The sequence below is a fragment of the Gorilla gorilla genome, chromosome 13, assembly GCF_029281585.2.
Source record: "Gorilla gorilla gorilla isolate KB3781 chromosome 13, NHGRI_mGorGor1-v2.1_pri, whole genome shotgun sequence".
Taxonomy (NCBI): Eukaryota; Metazoa; Chordata; class Mammalia; order Primates; family Hominidae; genus Gorilla; species Gorilla gorilla.
This window is the reverse complement of record NC_073237.2, coordinates 65,188,758-65,210,563: the sequence shown is the minus strand read 5'-3', so window position 1 is coordinate 65,210,563 and position 21,806 is coordinate 65,188,758. Positions and strand designations below refer to the sequence as shown.

The following is a 21,806-nucleotide window of genomic DNA, read 5'->3' as shown; positions in this document are numbered from 1 at the left end:
AGGAATGCAGGTAGACAGTATATTGGAGAGTCATCTGAAGAGAAGCCACCATTGTTTTGTTGTGATATAACCAGTGTTAACTGTTGAAACTGTTGAAGTAACTGGTCCTCTTTTTTTTTTTTTTTTTGAGACGGAGTCTTGCTCTCTTGCCCAGGCTGTGGAGTGCAGTGGCATGATCTCAGCTCACTGCAATCTCCACCTCCTGGGTTCCAGTGATTCTCTTGCCTCAGCCTCCCGAGTAGCTGGGATCACAGGTGTGCACCACCATGCCTGGCTAATTTTTGTATTTTTCGTAGAGACGGGGTTTCACCATGTTGGCCAGGCTGGTCTTGAACTCCTGACCTCAGGTGATCCACCCACCACGGCCTCCCAAAGTGCCAGAAATACAGATGTGAGCCACTGTGCCCAGCTTGCTCCATTTTTATAGTGTTAAAACTGGGTATTAATTTAGGGGCTCATGGATATACAAAATTTTTCCCCATTAAAATCAAAGTTATGTTTTTAACCTGTGGAAATTTGCCATGGGAAGGTTTTGCTGGAACAAAATATTTGAAAAAAAAAAGAAAATGGAGAAGAGTGTGATATTGGTGTTGGGAGAGTTGGCAGAAGGCTGGCCATTGGCCATGTGGAGGGAACCAACAGCAGCCTGTGGTCTTCCCTGGGTGGTAGAGCTGAGGGCAGGGCTGGGGAAGGTGGGCTTCATCTCTCCTCTTCCTCTGCGACCCCTTCCAGGTTTAAATCAGAGCTCACCTCTTCTGAAAACTCCCCATCTAAAGGCATCCTCTGAGGTTCCTGTCTAAGCCTCCAAGCTGAACAGGAGGCCACTGAGGACATTATAATCTCTGTCTTTCCCGAGTCTGGGAACCTGGGAACTGCACATAATTCTGTCTTTGTACATATTTACCTATTAATTGAAGATATGTGAAATATTAAAAGCCCTGACCTTTTTAATATTAAAAAAAAAACTTGTTAAAAGAATTGTGTGGATTTTTTTTTTTTTTTTTTTTTTTTTTTTTGAGACGGAGTCTTGCTCTGTCAGCCAGGCTGGAGTGCAATGGCACGATCTTCGCTCACTGCAATCTCTGCCTCCTGGGCTCAAGCGATTCTCCTGCCTCAGCCTCTCGAGCAGCTGGGATTACAGGCGCCCGCCACCACGTCCCGCTAATTTTTGTATTTTTAGTAGAGATGGGGTTTCACCATGTTGGCCAGGCTGGTCTCAAACTCCTGACCTCGTGATTCACCCACCTCGGCCTCCCAAAATGCTGGGACTACAGGCATGAGCCACCATGCGCAACAAATTCTGTAGATCTTAAGAAGTAAGGTTCACTTGTATTTTTCCTGATTACAAAAGTCATAAAGAGGCTGGGTGCGGTGGCTCACGCCTATAATCCCAGCACTTTGGGAGGCCAAGGTGGGCAGATCTTCTGAGGTCAGAAGTTCGACAGCAGCCTGGCCAATATGGTGAAACCTTGTCACTACTAAAAATATAAAATATTAGCCGGGAGTGGTGGCACACGCCTGTAATCCCAGCTACTCGGGAGGCTGAGGCAGGAGAATCATTTGAACCCGGGAGGCAGGGGTTGCAGTGAGTCAAGATTGCGCCACTGCACTCCAGACTGGGTGACAGAGTGAGACTTCATCTCAAAAAAAAAAAAAAAAAAAAAAACAAAACCCCCAAAAAACAACTAAGTTTTTCCATTCTTGAGTTTTTATTTATGATTTTTATTTCTTTCCTAATATTAAGTGTATCAAATATATTAATATATATCAAATATATAAAAGAATATTCTGGAAGCTCTTATATATAAAAGAATATTCCAGAAGTGTCTTTCTTTTAAATTTTTTTTTAAACTTTAATTTTGAAATAACTTTAAACTCACAGAAAAAGGGAAGGAATGCTGAAAAGTCCAGGATACCCTTCCTATCATTTGACCATATTTGCTTTGTGATTATTTATTTATAAATACCCATAAGCATTTTTTCCCTGAACTGTTTGGGAAGACTAAATTGCATACAAGTCATTCCTTTTACCCATAAGCCCATCAGTGTGAATTTCCTAAAAACAAGGACATCCTTTTATATAATACAGTACAATTATCGAAATCAGGAAATGTAAAATGATACAATACCATGATCTAATCTATAGTTGATATGGTTTGGGTCTGTGTCCCCCCATCCAAATCTCATCTTGAATTGTAATCTCATAATTCCCATGTGTTGGGAGAAGGACCTGGTGGGAGATAATTAAATCATGGAGGCGGTTTCCCCCGTGCTGTTCTCATGGTAGTGAATAAGTCTCATGAGTTATGATGTTTTATAAGGGGTTTCTGCTTTTGCTCCTCTCTCATTCTCCCTTGCCATTGCCATGTAAGAAGTGCCTTTAGCCTTCCACCATGATTGTGAGGCCTCCCCAGCCACATTGAACTATGAGTCCATAAAACCTATTTTTCTTCCCAGTCTCGGGTATGTCTTTATCAGCAGTGTGAAAATGGACTAATACAATAGTCCACGTTTATATTTTGCTGAAAATTTATGTTTTATTATTTATTTATTTTGAGATGGAGTTTCGCTCTGTTGCCCAGGCTGGAGTGCAATGGCATGATCTTGGCTCACTGCAACCTCCGCCTCCCAGGTTCAAGTGATTCTCCTGCCTCAGGCTCCCGAGTAGCAGGGATTATAGGCACTTGCCACCATGCCCTGCTAATTTTTGTATTTTTAGTAGAGACAGAGTTTCACTGTTGGCCAGGCTGGTCTTGAACTGCTGGCCTCAAATGATCTGCTCACCTCGGCCTCCCAAAGTGCTGGGATTATAGGCATGAGCCGCCACGCCTGGCCCCAAAATTAATTAATTGATTATTTTGAGACAGAGTTTCACTCTTGTCACCCAGGCTGGAGTGCAATGGTGAGATCTCGGTTCACTGCAACCTCCGCCTCCTGGGTTCAAGTGATTCTCCTCTCTTAGCCGCCTGAGTAAATGAGATTACAGGCGCATGCCACCCCACCCAGCCAATTTTCATATTTTAGTAGAGACGGGGTTTTGCCATATTGGCCAGGCTGGTCTTGAGCTCCTGACCTCAGGTGATCCACCCGCCTCAGCCTCCCAAAGTGCTACGATTACAGGCATGAGCCACAGTGCCCAGCCTCCAAAATTTATTTTTTTTAAATGACGCTACATGCATATAAGTGTAAAATACAGCAGAAAGTAATTCTCTTTCTCCTGCCCTCTTGTGATCCAGCGTTCTCCTCCCTAGAGGCAAACCCACCCCCTTTGAAAGTATTTTTCAATCTAAGAGTTACCTTTTATTTTTGGAAGCTATGAGTAAGCCACTGGCATGGTTAAGACAAAATTAACATACAAAAATTAATTAGAATATTATTTGAGACTTGACAGGTATCTTTATCAATTATTTTAGCTAAAATATAGTATGATTACAGAAAAAAGAAATATCAGATTTACTTAGTATCATAAGGTCAAAATTTGATAAAATCAAATGGGCATCTTTCTTTTTTTTAAAACTTTGTTATTTATACTGTTTTTCAAACAGAATAGTTTCCTATCTTAGTAAGTAGAATATTTTGAATATCATTAAATTTGGGTGACAAAAATGAGGCTCATCGAGACATGTATCCAGATTATATAAAGAACTCTTATAACTTAGCAATAAAAAGGCAAATAACCAAATTTAAAAATGAGCAAAGAATCTGGAGAGTTCTCCAAAGAAGACATGAATGGTCAATAAGCATATAAAAAGATGCTTAATGTCCCTAGTCATAAGGAAAATGCAAATCAAAACTATAGTGAGATACCACTTTCACAACTACTGGGATAGTTATCATAGAAAATCAGAAAAATAAAACTTCTTGGAGAGGAGGTAGAGCAACTGAAGCCCTCATACACTGCTGATGGGAATGTATTTGATAAAACGGTACAGCTACTTCAGAAAACTGTTTGGTCTGTCCTCAAAGCAATATGATACACCAATTCCACTCCCACATACATATCCAAGAAAAATGAAAACTTGTCCACACACAAACTTGTATATGAATGTTTGCAGTAGCATTATTCATAGTAGCCAGAAAGTGGAAACAACTCAAACATCCACCAACTGATGAATGGACAAATAATTCATAAAATGGAATATTATGCAGTAATAAAAAGAATAAAGCTCTGATATATGCAACAACATGAGGAAACCTTGAAAACATTATGCCAAGTGAAAGACGCCAGTCATAGAGGACCACATATCACATAATTTCATTTATGCAAAATGTCTAAGAACAGACAAATCTAAGGAGACAGAAAAACAGACTCATGTCTCTGGCTTGATGACATGAGAGAGTTGGGTTCTGAGATTTCGAGCTCTCTGGTGAAGAGACTGTGAGTGCAGGCCCATGGAGGCCTGGGGAGCCATCTGCAATGTCCCAGGGCACATGCTGGTATAGTGCAGGCATGGGCCAGAGCACCTCCATCCTGGGGATGTCCTGCCCAGAGGTTACACACTGCTGTCCCACAAACCCAGTCTGGCTGGAAGAACTGTTTTGAAGAAGAGATCTGTTGGCCAGGTGTGGTGGCTCATGCCTGTAATCCCAGCACTTTGGGAGGCCGAGGCAGGTGGATCGCCTGAGGTCAGGAGTTCAAGACCAGCCTGGCCAACATGGCGAAATCCTGTCTCTACTAAAAATACAAAAATTAGCCAGGCGTGGTGGTGGGTGCCTGTAATCCCAGTTACTTGGGAGGCTGAGGCAGGAGAATTGCTTGAATCCGGAAGACGGAGGTGGCAGTGAGCCGAGATCGCACCATTGCACTCCAGTCTGGGCAACAGAGTGAGACTCCGTCTCAAAAAAAAAAAAAAAAAGAAAAAAAAAAGAGATTTTAGTTTGAATTATTGCCAAATTGAGGAAAAGGAAATTCCCATAAAAACCCAGTTTCTTTTGAGACATGAGAAGAGTGGCCAACTGTAAGCCTACATTTCTGAGTAGCAGTGAGATTGCAGCTGCCTTCCTTAGACCGAGCATGTCCTCTGCATTGCTGCAGGGTCCCCACCTCACTCGAGCATCCCATCCAGCCTGTTACACTCATACACGCAATCCCTCCCCATGTGTCTGCCCAACATCTCTACTTCCAGGATGAGACCCAGGGAGGTGCAGCGGCTTGCCTGGGTTACATGGTCCCTGAACAGAGTTAGGATCTGAACTCTTTTCCAATTAACTACCCTTTTTTACAGTCATTGCTGCTAACATTTTAGAAATTTGTCATTGCAGAAACAAAAGTAGTGTAGGCAAATGTGCCTAGGAGCTTGAAAATAATTACAGAATACCCACAAAAACAAATATGGTATATGATGTTTGGTGTTAGCTGTGGAGATCTTTGTTCTTTTGGGAAGAGTAACAATGAACAGAAAGTTTTGAGGAAAAGTCAGCAAAATATGCTTTCTAAAACAACATATTTAAAACAATGGATATTAATATTGAACAATGAAAATAATGCTACTTAAGCTTCCAACAATTTAATATTTAAACCAAATTATACATATAAAAGAATTTGGGAGAATATGCAGCCCTAAATGAATAATCAGGCATTTATACAGTAAAGTACCATTAAATGTATTCTGAATAATCTGAAATTATTATTGTCTTCGTATTGAGTGTAAGCTACATAACCAATTAATTAATCTTTCTATTTGTTATCCTCATTATGCAGGATCTACCAAGTGAGACCAGAGCACAGAATGGCATGTTACTTGCCTAAAGATCTTAGATTAGATACTATCTAGCACCCAAAAAAGGATGAGAATACATTTTCAGGAAACAGGCACCTGAGCTGAGAAAGCATTAACAGGCGGAGCATAAGCTTTGGAATCAGATGAATCTGACTTTCAATTCTGGCTCTTGGACTTAGTTGTATGTGATATTGGGTAAGTTTCTTAACCCTTCTGAGTAAGAGCTCCAGTTTCCCATATGTAAAATGAGAATAATAATACAGAACGAGTAGGGTTGTTGGAGTGATTTGTGGTAATGAATGTAGGATGCAAATATTTAGTTATTTAATTTGTATTTTTTAGAGACAGGGTATTGCTCTGTCATCCAGGCTGGAGTGCAGTGTTGCAATCTTGGCTTGCTGCAGCCTTGGACTCCTGAGCTCAAATGATCCTCCTGCCTCAGCCCCAAGTAGCTGGGACTACAGGCATGTGCCACCATGCCTGGTGTTTCTTTTTAAATTTTTTTTGGTAGAGATGAGGTCTCCCTATATTGCCAAGGCTGGTGTCAAACTCCTGGGCTCAAGTTATCATCCCAAAGGCCAAGAGTTTAAGAGTCTGGCTGCCTGCCTATGTGCTGCACCATTAAGTTTTGCCACAGTTCTCTCAATTCAGACTGTCTGAGGGCTAATTGCACGTAATTTGCAACAAGCCACACAGGCCTGTAATGCACTGCCATTACAGGCATGAGCTACTACTGCTCCCAGCTGCAAATAGTTATTGAGTATCCATGTATGCACATTGCACCTAGAATGGATTCTAGCACCTAGAATACAGAGATCAAATTTTAAAAGTCTGTGCCTGATGGAACTTACATAGTATTAAAGAAGACAGACAATGAGATAAGTATTTAAAATATGTATTATGTTGGTCAAAAGTGCTAAGGAGAAAAAAAAAACACACACAGAAAAAAGATAGGAAGTGAGTAGCAGAGGTCAACTCCAAACAGCAAACTCTCTTTGCTCTGCCATCATAGGATCTCAGGCATGAGCCACATCCTCCACAGGACACTTATCAAGCCCTCCCAAGTGTCCCTGGGTGGGGACAGACACCTCTGATCAACAGTTCTCTCTAAAGATCACATTCTAACTGCCACTCTTTTCTTGGCCTCAATAACCTCTTTTAAAGGCTGGAGGTGGGTAGTCAGCTGAGGGCTGTAGAGCTGATTTTCTGCCATTCAAAAACCAGTTTTGACCTTTGCAAGTGCTATAGTCTCACATTTACTTTCGTTTTGGGCCTCAGCCAAAACAGATACTAAAAATATTTCAGTTTAACATTGTCACTTTTTTTAGCAAAGAGAGATTAGTAAAGGTTATATGCACTACTGAAGAGAAAGGTGTAACTTTCCTAATCAAGAAATGGTTCACATAGGACATAAAGTCTTACCCAGGCTCAGGAACCTATAAACTGTATGCAGGAATATGTATGTGAATGTCCATTGTGGCTTAAAAAATAATGAAATGTAATTATCAAAAGAGTAAGGAGATAACGCAAGAATAAGTCATCTAATTCAAATAAATGCATCCATAGTCTACAGCAAAGTCTTCTCTTGAAGATGCCCCAAGCAGCAAAGGTAATATAATTTTTTTTTTTTTTTGAGATGGAGTCTCGCTGTCACCCAGGCTTGAGTGCAGTGGTGCAATCTTGGCTCACTGCAACCTCCACCTCCCGGGCTTAAGCGATTCTCCTGCTTCAGCCTCTCAAGTAGCTGGGACTACAGGCGCGCGCCACCATGCCCAGCTACTTTTTTTTTTGTATTTTTAGTAGAGATGGGGTTTCACCATGTTGGCCAGGCTGGTCTTGAACTCCTGGCCTTAGGCGATCCACCCACCTCAGCCTCCCAGAGTGCTGGGATTACAGGCGTGAGCCACCGTGCCTGGCCAGTAATATACATTTAAAAAAAGGATTTTCATTTAAATGTCTACGCCATTGATCAATTTAATATTCATTGCTCCTCAGTTCTGACTTTGGGAAGTATTCTTGCTTTTGTCCTGATATTTTTACTGCATTGTTGATTTCCTGGGCACAAGCCTATTTAGAATCAATTTCTAATTTATCTGGCTGAGAGTTTCCTAGGTTCTGTTTTAGGGGTCACTTAGAAGCAAGGATACCTCTCTTGGGAGGAATATCCTGAAAATCTAGCGGTCAGGTCAGAGTGCCCACCATTTCTCAGACTTGTGGCTTGGGAAGATCCAGTTACAGAAGCAAATTTACGTGACTGGGTTTAGGAGTCTGGCTGCCTGCCTAGGTTCTGCACCATCAAGTTTTGCCACAATTCTCTCGATTCAGGCTGTCTGAGGGCTAATTGCATGTAATTTGCAACAAGCCACACAGGAAACTGTTAATCTACTAAGCTATGTTCTTCCCTTGTAAAAACACAGAAACTGCCAGTACTCTTCCCCGGCTCTGTGCTCTGCTCTCCGAACAAGTCATAAACTTCTCACAGGTGAGAGCAGTACAGGAGGAGCAATTTTTCTTCCTGGCTGTCTCTCTAGGAGGAAACGTTAATGGCATCCTGATGCCACACAGGCCTCTGTCATTTACAGAAAAAAAAAAAAAGATTCTTTTGGTTATCAGCAACATTAGTTTGGCTTCATTGGAGAGCATTAGCCTGGCTGGACTGCTGAAAACAGTCAGTGATAATTTTATAGCCTGGAACACTCTGATTTCTGTTTGCAGACCTAATGAGTGTTTTATAGCTAATTCTCATGAGAGCATTTGTTGAGGGAACATATGGTACTATCCAGTTTTTGTCTTTTAAAAGTCATTCTCTCACTGCCTCAATTTGTTTTGATCAAAGTAATAAACATCATAATAAAGGACACAACACAGATGACTTCTGATGAAAAGCAACAACCTCCTGCCCTCCCCACCCCCACCCTCCGCCATTCCCTAGGGGCAGCAGCCCTTTTTGGGATTTCTCTTTTAATATTTTCTGGCGATTCCCTTCACGTCTTTTGATGAATCAGGGGTTAAAAGATTCTTAACCTAAGATAGCATCCATTGAGTCACTATGAGGGACATTTACCCTCTTCTACCCTGTGTCTTCTCCCAACGTTTGCTATTTATATTTTATTTTGTAACTGTAAATAACATACCTAGTGAGCTTTTTTATTCCATCAACCACATACTGTATCCTTTAACTCCCCACATTATTTCATCTTTGTCCCTGCTTTCCCCTCTCACTTTATATTAGACACATTTAAAAAAAACTGAACAACTTTTATCTCTGCTTTGTCAGGGCTGTTCATATTTATATCCTATCTTGCAGCTATAACAAAATTGCTACCTCTTTGTCCACAGATTGGCTCTAAAATTAGAAAATTGACACATAGAGTTTATAGTATTGTGACTATATAAATATTGTATACTGCCTGGCCAACAGTGAGTTAGGGTTATATTTCCCTCTCTGGGTTCAGAGTCATAATTGCTGGGTCATGCAAAGAAAAATGTTTCCCAAATCAAAGTTAAATGGAGTCTTTTTTTTTCCCCCTAAGTTTGCTTAAATTCATGCCACATTTTAGGCTGCTTCATGTTAGGAGGTTTTTGCCCTTCAGAAACTGTCATGTGGGGAAGAAACCTCAGAGAATATCCAGGCGAAGGGCAGAGGCCTTGATACAAGCTCTGTGTCTCTGATTACTGGTTACAGTGCTGGGCAAGTTATGACACTGAGCTCCTGGTTCCTCATCTGTGGGTGGGAAAGATGCCCAGCCCATCTCACAAGGCCAGCAAGAGGATCAGTTTGGATAGTACAAGAGAAAGAAAGGCCAAGAGAGGGTAAAGCTCTTTTGGATAAGCAAACAGGAGTATCAACAGGACTCTTACCTCTGAGACTCTGCCTGTTTTCATGGGGCTTTGATGAGGTCTGCTTGCATAGACAGATTTATCGTAAGACCTTGGAAAGAATTCCTTTTCTGCTCTTAGTTTACCTACCAGAACATTAACTGATAACAAATGTAGACAGGAAAGCTCTACCTGCAGAGAAAACCCACAAATACAGCCTCGTCTCACTTAATGGCTGCAAAGACTTGTTTAGTACCAGAGCCACACTCTGCTTAAGGGCAAGCCCATTCCAGCGTGACCCAGGCGCTTCTGAAGTGATGGTCAAACCAACACCTTGTGCCCCACTGGGAAAAAGCCCACCTTTGGTTGGGGCAGGGAGTGGGTGAGGATACTACAGGGTGTGGAAATTCTCAAGCACTAGCACTAGAGCTCCTGCTGCAGCCTGGACAGTATCAGCATGTGGCATATCTCATGCTCCTGCCAGGACAGAGCGGCTCCTTCATGCTCAGCCCTTGGCTGAGTGTGTGGACACATCTACAAGACCCCCCAACACAGACCCAGGGAAGTAGAAAAGCTTTGACCACAGTCACTGCACCCAGAATGCTTAGCCGCCTGCCACCATACAGGAGGCTTTCAGAGATCTGCTTGTTTCTGCCTTTCTCACTTTCAGCCCTGAGCATGGCTGCTGCTCTTCCCCACTCTCCCACTTTTGCTATTTTTAGACAAGGAGACTGCCTGTTTCTAATGAAGGCAGCAGAGCAGCAGGCTCTCTCCTGGTATCAACCGATGGCTCCCCTCCCCGCAGTGAGCACCAGAAGCACGAAGCCTGCTGCAGGCACAGCTCAGACAGCAGCACTTACAACCCATAGGCAGGAAGAGACTCAGTGTGTTTCCAGGTTTATTCATTGTGAGGACAGAAGCCACGATGGCTCAGAGAACTGGCAGTGACTGAGCTCCTGCCATGAGCAGCCTCAGAGGTGAGAAGAGGGCCTCCTCTCCCTTTGAGGGGAGTGACTGTGTGTGTGGGGGTGGCTGGAGGGAGAAACCTTTTTAAAGAGGAACCCTCATCCAAGTTCAGGGACCTTTTTCACCGTATATCTCTATGAGATTTTTCTTTCCAATATCATACCCCAACATGTACACACACAAGCACAGGTGTAAAGCTAGCAGGCATCGTTGACTGTGATGTTTATACTGTGATGACTGTATTACACATGTTATTTCATTTACTCATTAAAAAGAACCCTGTTAGGTGAGGTCTCTGGCTATTTATTTTGTACATTTGAGTATTAAGACTATCTTGTCTCACCTCTGGTGGCATTTGGATTTGAACGTAGGTCTGACTGGAGTAACATGTCCTACACATATTGCCTTGAGCCATCCAATCACTGCAGAAAATTAGCCCTTTCCTGTGTTTCTAAGTTATCCCCAGCAACCATGGTTCAATTACAAAAGAGAAAAAGAGATACAGAGATCCATTTCCCAATGACAAATCTATTTCTATAGACAAGTCTTGATTATTTGATTTCATCAAAGGAACAAGGAATAGATGTTAAAGCACAACAACAGAAATCTTCGACACCCCTACTCATATCATATACAGAAATTAATTTGAGATGGATCACAGACAAAATGTGAAAGTTAAACGTAGAAAGCTTCCAGGAAAAAACGAAGGAGAAAAGCCCTTCGGGTCACGTCTAAGAAGGGGCAGAAGGGAACTTGCTGGTGGGATGGGGGAATGTTCTTTATCTTGATCTGGGTGATGGTAACTTGGGTACATATTTTTCAAAATTTATGGAACTATAAAGATTTCTGCATTTTTACTATATATAAATTTTACTTTAATAATGAACTGTCAGCATAATAAACAGTATCTGCTTTTCTCCCTACAAAACTACCAATCATCCATTCAAATGTATACTGAGTGCCTACTTCATTCCAAATGCTGGGCTTAAACCAAAAAGTAAGCAGACATGGTCAGAACACCAACTTAGGGAGCTTCCCAAAAAGTTGGGGCAACAACCTAAGTGTGCCTTATCTGATGAATGGTTAAAGCAAATGTGGTATACATATACAAAGGAAGAGTATTCATCCTTAAAAAAGAAGGAAATTCTGCCATTTGCAACAACATGGATGAACCTGGAAGACATTATGCTAAATGAAATAAGCCAGACACAAAAAGCCAAACACTGCATGAACTCATTTGTAAAATCTAAGAAAGCTGAACTCATAAAAGCAGAGACTAGAATGATAGTTACTGGTGGAAAGGAGAAGAGGAAGTGAGGAGGTGTTGGCCAAAATGTATGCCAGATGAGGAAGTTCTGGAGATCTGAGGCACAGTGTGGTGACCATAGTTAATAATCACGGATTGTGTACTTGAGATTTGCTAGAAGAGTTGATCTTAAGGGTTCTCACCACACAAAAGATATAATCACGTGAGGTGATACACATGTTAATTGGCTTGATGTGGTAATCATTTTACAATGTATCGCCTTAAATATATACAATTTTTATTTGTTAAGTATACCTCAATAAAGCTGGGGAAAAACCCTAAAAACCCCCAAAAGTTGAGGAGATATATATTAATAATAAACGTTAAAAAGAAGCCAATAGGCCAGGCGCGGTGGCTCACGCCTGTAATCCCAGCACTTTGGGAGGCCGAGGTGGGTGGATCACAAGGTCAGGAGTTCGAGACCAGCCTGGGGTGAAACCCCATCTCTACTAAAAATACCAAAAATTAGCTGGGTGTGGTGGTACACACCTGTAATCCCAGCTACTCGGGAGGCTGAGGCAGGAGAATCGCTTCAACCTGGGAGGCAGAGGTTCCAGTGAGCCGAGACCATGCCACTGTACCCCAGCCTGGACAACAGAGTGAGACTCCGTCTCGGAAAAAAAAAAAAAAGAAGCCAATAATTATATGATTATGAAATATATAAATGCAAAAAAATACGCCACCAAAATAACATCCAAGACAACAACAACAGCAAACCAAAATAAAAACCTTCACCATCAAAGTAATTTCTTTTTCTTTTTTTGAGACAAAGTCTTGCTCTATCACCCAGGCTGGAGTGCAGTAGCCCAATCTCAGCTCACTGCAACCTCCGCCTCCTGGGTTCAAGCGATGTTCATGCCTCAGCCTCCCAGGTAGCTAGGATTACAGGCAAGCACCACCACACCTGGCTAATTTTTTATATTTTTAGTAGAGATGGGATTTCCCCAGGTTGGCCAGGCTAGTCTCCAACTCCCAACCTCAGGTGATCTGCTCGCCTTGGCCTCCCAAAGTGCTGGGATTACAGCCGTGAGCCACCACGCTAGGCCCATCAAAGTAATTTCTATTAAGCTTCACAATACTGGATGGCTTCTGCTCTCTAGGACAATGTGTTTTACTGTTCATATCTGGCAGAGTCTAACATTATAATTAGTTCCCTTCCTAGAGCTCATATCCATGGAATTAAGAGAGAATATATTTAGGTAGATCCCAGAGGTGAGGCTTAGGTAGATTTAAAAAACGGCAGTATGGGCCATCCATGAAACATTCCCAGGTAGACAGCACACATTGAAAACAGGGTTGACTGTGTTCTCTAGCTAGAGAAAAGCACCATGAAGGCAACAGGAATTGGGACCTTTTGAATCATAGGGCAGGGGTCCCCAACCCCCAGGCCACAGACTGTTCCTGGTCTGTGGCCCGCTAGGAACCAGGCCGCACAGCAGGAGGTGAGTGGTGGGTGAGTGAGCATTACTGCCTAAGCGCTGCCTTAGGCAGTAATCAGTGGCGGCATTAGATTCTCAAAGGAGCATGAACTCCATTGTGAACTGCTCATGAGAGGGATCTAGGTTTTGTGCTCCTCATGAGAATCTAATGCCTGATGATCTGAGGTAGAACAGTTTCATTCTGAAACCATCCCCACTCTCCCGTCCAATCCATGGAAAAATTGTCTTCCACAAAACTGGTCCCTGGTGCCAAAAGGGTTGGGGACCACTGTCATAGGGCACCAATGGCCCCTGTGGCTCAGAGGAGCAGTACAATATGTGAAAGAATGAGCTACAGCAAGAGGCAGGGTAGTGGGGTTGTGGTAGCAACGTGGCACTAAGTAGCTGTGCATACTGTATTTGGGTAAGACGTTGAATTTTCCTGTACTCCACAGTTCCCTTCTCTGTAAAAATCAGGAGTTTGGATTTGATCAGGTCTTGCTAGCTTCCAAAAGTTTTGATTCTTAGCCTTAGTTGGTCTTCTCTAACTAAAGTTTGAGATCAGAGTGGCATACTGGAAATAAAATATGCTGAATTGGAAATGCCTTTTGCTGTGTAAGCTAATGGAACCAATAAAGGTTTAAGACACAGTGAACAGGAAACAATTCCTGGCCTAAGCACTATTATTTCTCTGTACTACACCTCAATGGCATAATTCCCATGGATAGTGGTTTGCTGCCAGATACTCTGCAATCTCTATACTTGCTGCTGTCAGATTCAAACAAACAAAAATTACTCAGAAAAACAAAGCTTTATTCAGAGCAATGTTGTTATGGGTTGAATTGCATCTCCCTAAAATTCATATGTTTAAGTCCTAGCCCCCAGTACCTCAGAATGTGACCCTATTTGGGAATGAGTTTGTTGCAGACATAATTAGTTAAGATGAGGTCACACTGGAATAGGGTGTGTCCTACTTCGGTATGACTGGTGTTCTTATAAAAAGGGGAAATTTGGACATAGAGATGCAAATACACAAGGAAAGCTCCATGGGAGATAAAGGCAGAGATTTACAAGCCAAGGAATGTCAAAGACTGCCAGCACACCACCAGAAGCTAGCAGAGAGGTATGGAACAGATTCTTCTTCACAACCTCAGAGGGAAAACCCTGCTGATACCTGGATTTCAAACTCCTGGCCTCCAGAACGGTGAGACAAATTTCTGTTGTTTAAGCCATCCAGTTCATGGTACTTTGTAAGGGCAGCTTAGCAAACTAATACTGGTGGTATAAATGCCTGAAGGACAAGCTGGCCTCGGCAAATAGGCTGACTCACTGACTTTCCCTCCATAACACCACCTTGGGAAAAAAGAACTTCTCACCGACATGCATTCATAAATAAACACCTTAACGTTTAGGAAGTTTATATTTTAGGCAACTGGAAAAAAGTACAATTCATATTTCTTGCTAAACACTACCTTTTCTGTCTTTAAAAAGTAAGACGTGGCTGGGTGCAGTGGCTCATGCCTGTAATCCCAGCACTTTGGGAGGCTAAGGCAGGTAGATTATTTGAGTCCAGGAGTTTGAGACCAGCCTGGGGAAAATGGCAAAACCCTGTCTCTACAAAAAATATAAACATTAGCTGGGCATGCTGGCACACACCTATAGTCCCAGCCACTTGGGAGGCTGGGGTGGGAGGGCTGCTTGAGTTCACAAGGCTGAGGCTGCAGCGAGCTGTGATCGTGCCACTGCACTCCAGCCTGGGTGACACAGCAAAACTCTGTCTCAAAACCAGCCAACCTAACAAACAAAAACCCAGAACAAAAAGCAAGGCCCTTCTTCAGTAAAACCCAACAAACATTTTTTAAACCTTTATTAGTGACCAGGAATTGCTAGATAGTGTTTGTGCCTTAGCTTTCAGACTCTACTCAGGTCGTCACCATGTCAATGTGCTAAAAACACACAGGGTTGAAATGAGCACCCTCAGCACATAAGTGGTATCCTTCAGTCAAAATCCAAATTACTATTAGGTCTGCAGAAGCTGCTGGAAAAAATAATATGAAAACAGATTAGAAAAGCAGCTTCGCTCTCACAGATGTACACTGTAATTATAACTGTTCAGAGCTATTGGAAAATCATAAGCAGAATTGATTTTCTGTCCTTGCTAGCTTCAAAGAGGTGCAGAATGACAGGAAAGTTCTCTCATTCGTGGCTAGGCTGACACCAAACAAATTACAAGTTCTGATCTGACTAATCAGAAAATGTCACAGAAGCTACTGGTCTCTGCTATACAGGTCGACACCTGTCCTGAGTCACTAGGAACATAAGCAGTTTAGGGATAGACATACTTGTTCTGGTTTCTAAATCATGGTACAGCTTTAGTAATCTCTGGCAGTGGTTCTTTTATATACCCAAACCCTTCCTATAAGTTAAGGATCAAGGCTAGGCATGTTAGAATCTGACGTTAGTAACACTCCAATTGCTTAAATAGTGGTTCTCAAGCTTTAATGTGCATTAGAATTGACAACAGGAAGCTGCATTTTAAACAACTTGTTTCTGAAGCAGGTGATTCTAGAGCCTATATTTTAAGAAATGCTGGCTTAGAGAAATGGTAAAGCAGTGAGATGTGCAGTCTAGAAACGGCATAGTATGCTTCTAAGAATGACTGAGGACCAGAATGATCCATCTTAGCAAGAATGAAGAGGAAGGCTGGGTGTGGTGGCTCACACCTGTAATCCCAGCACTTTGGGAGGCCGAGATGGGAGGATTTCTTGAGTCCAGGAGTTTGAAACCAGCCTGGGCAACAGGGTGGAACCCCATTTCTACAAAAAATTAGCCAGGCATGGTGGCACACGCCTGTAGTTCCAGCTACTTGGGAAGCTGAGGTGGGAGGATCGCTTGAGCCCGGGAGGTGAAGGTTGCAGTGAGCCAAGATCACGCCACTGCGCTCCAGCCTGGGTGACAGTGTGAGACCCTGTCTCCCCGACCCCGAAAAAAATGTTGAGTAACATATGGGTCAAAGGGCACTGCTGAAGGCCCTGCCTGTGCCTCCTGGCTTGGTGCTAGTGTTTAGAGTGTCTGTTAGGGGTTAGCATTCTGGCTCAGGAGGCTGGGGCCTGGCTGGTGTTCAGGAGCTCTGAATTCCACCCTTAGGTCAGATATGTAACCATTCATCACATCACGCTGAATAAATCCTACCTTCCAGAAAGCACATATATGTAAACTAATAAATGATTAGGCCCTTGGTTAAGAACCACAAATACGCTCCCCATAATTTTACACTGTTTATAGACCTGACTTCTTGTTATGTATTAATGTGCTTAGCCATTTGTAAATACAAATATTAATGTTTACAAGCTGTCACTGAAACTAAATACCCTTTTCCTATGTTTTTGACCTCTTCTTAAAAAGTCTAAATTTTCCATTTTCAGAGTCCAATTTAAGCTTTAGTTATTTTGGATAATGTCTATCTTTCATAGGTATATCTAAATCCTATTTACATAAAATTCCTTAATGGCTATTATTAAAAATGCTCTCAAAAGATTTATCATTGATGTATCTACATATCTACAGCCTCTCCTTAGATTTTTTTTCTTGTTAATCTGTTTTATTTTATTTTATTATTTTGAGATGGAGTCTCGCTCTGTCGCCCAGGCTGGAGTTCACTGCAACAGATGAGGTTGTTGTATTACGTCTGAGCTGTTGCGGGAGCAGGCACTGGAAGGCTTTAGTTCTTGCCTTGTGGTCTCCCCTTCTAACCAGCGTTACTTAGCTGGGGCTTGCTTGGGCAGTCACTTTATCTTTCTGAGCTTGTTCTTTATCCCTATCACAGTGATAAAAATCACTCTCGTTATTTACAACAGGGTTGATGTAAATAATAACATATGCAAACGTCTACCATCTGCTTGCCTTCGGAAGGCACGTATTAGATGTCCTTGCTCATGCTGGAGATGCCTGAATTTACCCTCCTCATTGTCTCCTGGTCCCTGGAGCATTTGGGAGAATTCAGTGAGGCTGACTGTTATAAAATCTGTCCCTTGTGTTCAATACATTTTAGTTATTAGTATTATCGTTGAAGATAATTATATAAAGAAACACATGTTATAGACTTGACTGGCTCAGAAGGAGTTGTGTACAAGTAAAGGCTTAACAACCAGCATTTAGGAAAAAACCCATGTGCATATATGTATGTACATAAAGTTTTTATTTTTTTATTTTTATTTTTTCAGACAAAGTCTTGCTTGCTCTGTCGCCCAGGATGGAGTATAGTGGTATGATCTTGGCTCACTACAACCTCTGCCTCCCAGGTTCAAGTGATTCTCCTGCCTCACGCTCCCAAGTAACTGGGACTACAGGCACACACCATCATACCCAGCTAATTTTTGTATTTTTTGTAGAGACGGGGTTTCACCACGTTGGCCAGGCTGGTCTTGAACTCCTGACCTCAGGTGATCCACCCGCCTCGCTCTCCCATTATTAACAATCAGATGGCTGCTCTTCATGGTACTGGTACCAAAGCAGATATATACACCAGTGGAACAGAACAGAGGCCTCAGAAACAACACCATACATTTACAGCCATCTGATCTTTGACAAACCTGACAAAAACAAGCAATGAAGAAAGGATTCCCTATTTAATAAATGGTGTTGGGAAAACTGGCTAGCCACATGCAGAAAACTGAAACTGGACCCCTTCCTTACACCTTATACAAAAATTAACTCAAGATGGATTAAAGATTTAAACATAAGACCTAAAACAATAAAAACCCTAGAAGAAAACCTAGGCAATACCATTCAGGACATAGACATGACAAAGACTTAATGACTAAAACATCAAAAGCAATGGCAACAAAAGCCAAAATTGACAAATGAGATCTAATTAAACTAAAGAGCTCCTGCACAGCAAAAGAAACTATCATCAGAGTGAACAGGCAACCTACAGAATGGGAGAAAATTTTTGCAATCTATCCATCTGACAAAGGGCTAATATCCAGAATCTACAAGGAACTTAAACAAATTTACAAGAAAAAACAACCCCATCAAAAAGTGGGCAAAGGATATGAACAGACATTTTTCAAAAGAAGACATTTATGCGGCCAAAAAACATGAAAAAAAGCTCATCATCACGTCATTAGAGAAATGCAAATCAAAACCACAATGAGATACCATCTCATGCCAGTTAGAATGGCGATTATTAAAAAGTCAGGAAACAACAGATGCTGGAGAGGATGTGGAGAAATAGGAATGCTTTTACACTGCTGGTGGGACTGTAAACTAGTTCAACCATTGTGGAAGAGAGTGTGGCAGTTCCTCAAGGATCTAGAACTAGAAATACCATTTGACCCAGAAATCCCATTACTGGGTATATACCATAAGGATTATAAACAATTCTACTATAAAGACACACGCACAAGTATGTTTATTGCAGCACTATTCACAATAGCAAATAATTGGAACCAACCAAAATGCCCATCAACGATAGACTAGACAAAGAAAATGTGGTACATATACACCACGGAATACTATGTAGCCATAAAAAAGAATGAGTTTATGTCCTTTGCAGGGACATGGATGAAGATGGAAACCATCATTCTCAGTAAACTAACACAAGAACAGAAAACCAAACACTGCATGTTCTCACTCGTAAGTGGGAATTGAATAATGAGAACATAGGGGCACAGGGAAGGGAACATCATACACTGGGGCCTGTCGGGGAGTGGGGGGCACTCTATCATTAGGAGAATTACCTAATGGAGATGACGGGTTGAGGGGTGCAGCAAACCACCATGGCACATGTATACCTATGTAACAAACCTGCACGTTCTGCATATGTATCCCAGAACTTAAAGTATAATAAAATAAATAAATGAATAAAAACATAAATAATACAAATCGCTGTTCTTAACAACTGGCTTGCAAAATTTGACTCTAGCAAGCAAGAAGATGTGGGCTCTGGCATGCCACTGCATGAAGGCAACAGGAAAACATTAGGAGCCAATTTTAGCGTAATATTTTGAAGTTGCTGCTTCCATTATAGTCACTATGGCTGCTGGCAACATGCTGGAGAGGTAGATATCAGTTAGGCAGCCACAGATTCCGGTGGGACCCCAGAAAAATCGCAGGGGGTGCTCAAATCCATATTTTTATATGTGATTTCTTAACAGAGAGTAAAAACACAATTTAAATGAACATGATTTTTAAAAGCAACAGCCCATTTTCTTCAATTCTAAAAATGGAAACCTGAAAAAGGGTACACACCATCGTGTATGGAATACGATATATAGTGAGGGAATAAAGTTCACAGTTGGGTGAACAAAAGTTCCATCCATCTTGGTATTCACGACCTACTCTGCCTTACCAACACTTTTCCACATATCGCGGGAAAGATTATCTCAGATGACTGCATGCATATTGCTTGGGTAGGACAATTTCCTACTAATTGCCAGGAACAACCAAACCCTAGTGGTAATCATCAAAGCTTAGGCCAATCCTGTTACAAGTACACAATGAATACGCATCTAAAAGAGTTGGCGTAGTGCCTGGTCTTGACAACATGTAATTAACCCTAGCTATAATTCTGGATGGCACAGAGTTTCAGTGAGAAGCAATTTAAGGAAAAACACATGCTCCTTTAAACAATTTTAGATTTTATCAGTCAATGATTTTAGAAAGTTACCATCATCCTTTATAACATATAAGAACATGTCAATGGAAAAGTCACTGGATTCAGAGTTGAGGAACTAGATTCTGGTCTTGATTCTGCTACTACCTATCTGTGTGATGTTAAGTAAGTAATGTCACCTCTATGCACTCTGGTTTTCCAATTTCTAAAGTAAGGGTGTTGGGGTAAGTAAGGGCTATTTTTTAATGAAAAAATCCAACCTCCACAACTAAAAAAATTTCATGTCCTATGAATTAGAAATTCAACAAATATGTCCTCAATGTTACTCACTTGAACAGCCATTAAGACCCTTTTACGGATTTTCTAAAGTCACATTCTCTTTTGTTCTTCTGAACAAACACTGATTCCTCTTGTTTCCAAATGTATATTTGACCTTTCTTCAATGTTTATTATCAGTCTTCCCCACTGAAGTTTGTTTACTTATGAGAACAAGGCTCTCTTTCCGGTAGATCATAAAGCAATTCCCGGAAGGGCCTCGGGTGGGAGGATGTGCTCAGGTACAGAAGATATCTCACAGTGTTGACCTATTAAGAAAATGGGTGGTCCTAGACTCTGGGCCGGTGAGCATTTTTCTTCTGCCTTCTAGCAATTTCTTATAAATGGCAAAGTCTTGTTTTAAAAATCTGAGTCTGTTTTTTTTATTCTTCCCCTAGTACTGTTGAATAAAAAATTCTACATTTCCAAGCATACTGTGCCTGCGATCAAATGATGACACACTCAGCACCCCTAATAATAGTAATAGCTTCCCTTGATTGAGGCTCTGAGCCTGCCACATACATTATCTCATTTACAGTTTTTTTTTTTTTTTGAGGTGGAGTCTCGCTCTGTTGCCCAGGCTGGAGTGCAGTGGCGTGATCTCGGCTCACTGCAAGCTCCGCCTCCTGGGTTCACGCCATTCTCCTGCCTCAGCCTCCCGAGTAGCTGGGACTACAGGTGCCCGCCACCATGCCCGGCTAATTTTTTGTGTTTTTAGTAGAGACGGGGCTTCACTGTGTTAGCCAGGATGGTCTCGATCTCCTGGCCTCGTGATCTGCCCGCCTCGGCCTCCCAAAGTGCTGGGATTGGGATTACAGGTGTGAGCCACCGCGCCTGGCCTCATTTACAGTTTTAACAACCCATCAGGGTAGGTATTATCATCCCAGTTGCACACATGAAGCACATGAGGCCCTCAGAAGCTACGCACTGTGCCCAAAGACACAGGTTTCCAACCCAGGTTTGTCTGGATAGTAAATATATAACCTCCCTTACAATGCCTCCCTCTACAAATAAAACCCCCAGCATGACACAGGCAAGACAGGCAGAGTGAAATCCAGTAGAGAATCTTGGAGAGGTTCAGTGCTTGGAGATTTCACTCTTAAAGTCTTTCATGAGACATAACTGGGAGCTGAGATAGGATGCCTCTTTTGAAGTGGCTGATGTGACATTTACTAAGCAAAACTTTATAGTCAACACATGCCAAAAAAAAAAAAATATATATATATATATATATAAACAAGGATCCTAACACACTGTCCACCCTACAAGTATTTTCATGCTAAGATAAAAAAAGAGCAGAATGTATTGAAATATCATGTGCTAGAAATGCATGGAAAATAATCTGTAGATACTACGTATGTTTCACAACTGTGTGAAAACACAACTAACTTTTACTAAGCAGTTATTAGAACAGGTTTTCTTTTTTTTTTTGGAGACAGAGTCTTGCTCTCTCACTCAGGCTGATTACGGTTCACTGCAACCTCTGCCTCCCAGATTGAAATGATTCTCCTGCCTCAGCCTCCCGAGTAGCTGGGATTACAGGCATGCACCACCGCACCTGGCTAATTTTTGTATTTTTAGTAGAGACAGGGTTTTGCCATGTTGGCAAGGTTGGTCTCGAACTCCTGACCTCAAGTGATCCACCT

At 41.9% G+C, this 21,806-nt stretch overlaps 2 protein-coding genes across 13 annotated transcripts in view; both read right to left on the bottom strand.

The window, feature by feature from the left end:
* The window catches only part of PIP5K1B (phosphatidylinositol-4-phosphate 5-kinase type 1 beta), a 303,947-nt gene that overhangs the window by 19,025 nt on the left and 263,116 nt on the right, over positions 1 to 21,806 (bottom strand). The window lies entirely within an intron of this gene.
* Positions 4,494 to 5,437, bottom strand: LOC129524615 (putative uncharacterized protein encoded by LINC00269). The gene is given in 2 exon segments (XM_055350754.1): positions 4,494 to 4,865; positions 4,867 to 5,437. Coding segments are annotated over 2 exon segments (522 nt in total). The 5' UTR covers positions 5,017 to 5,437.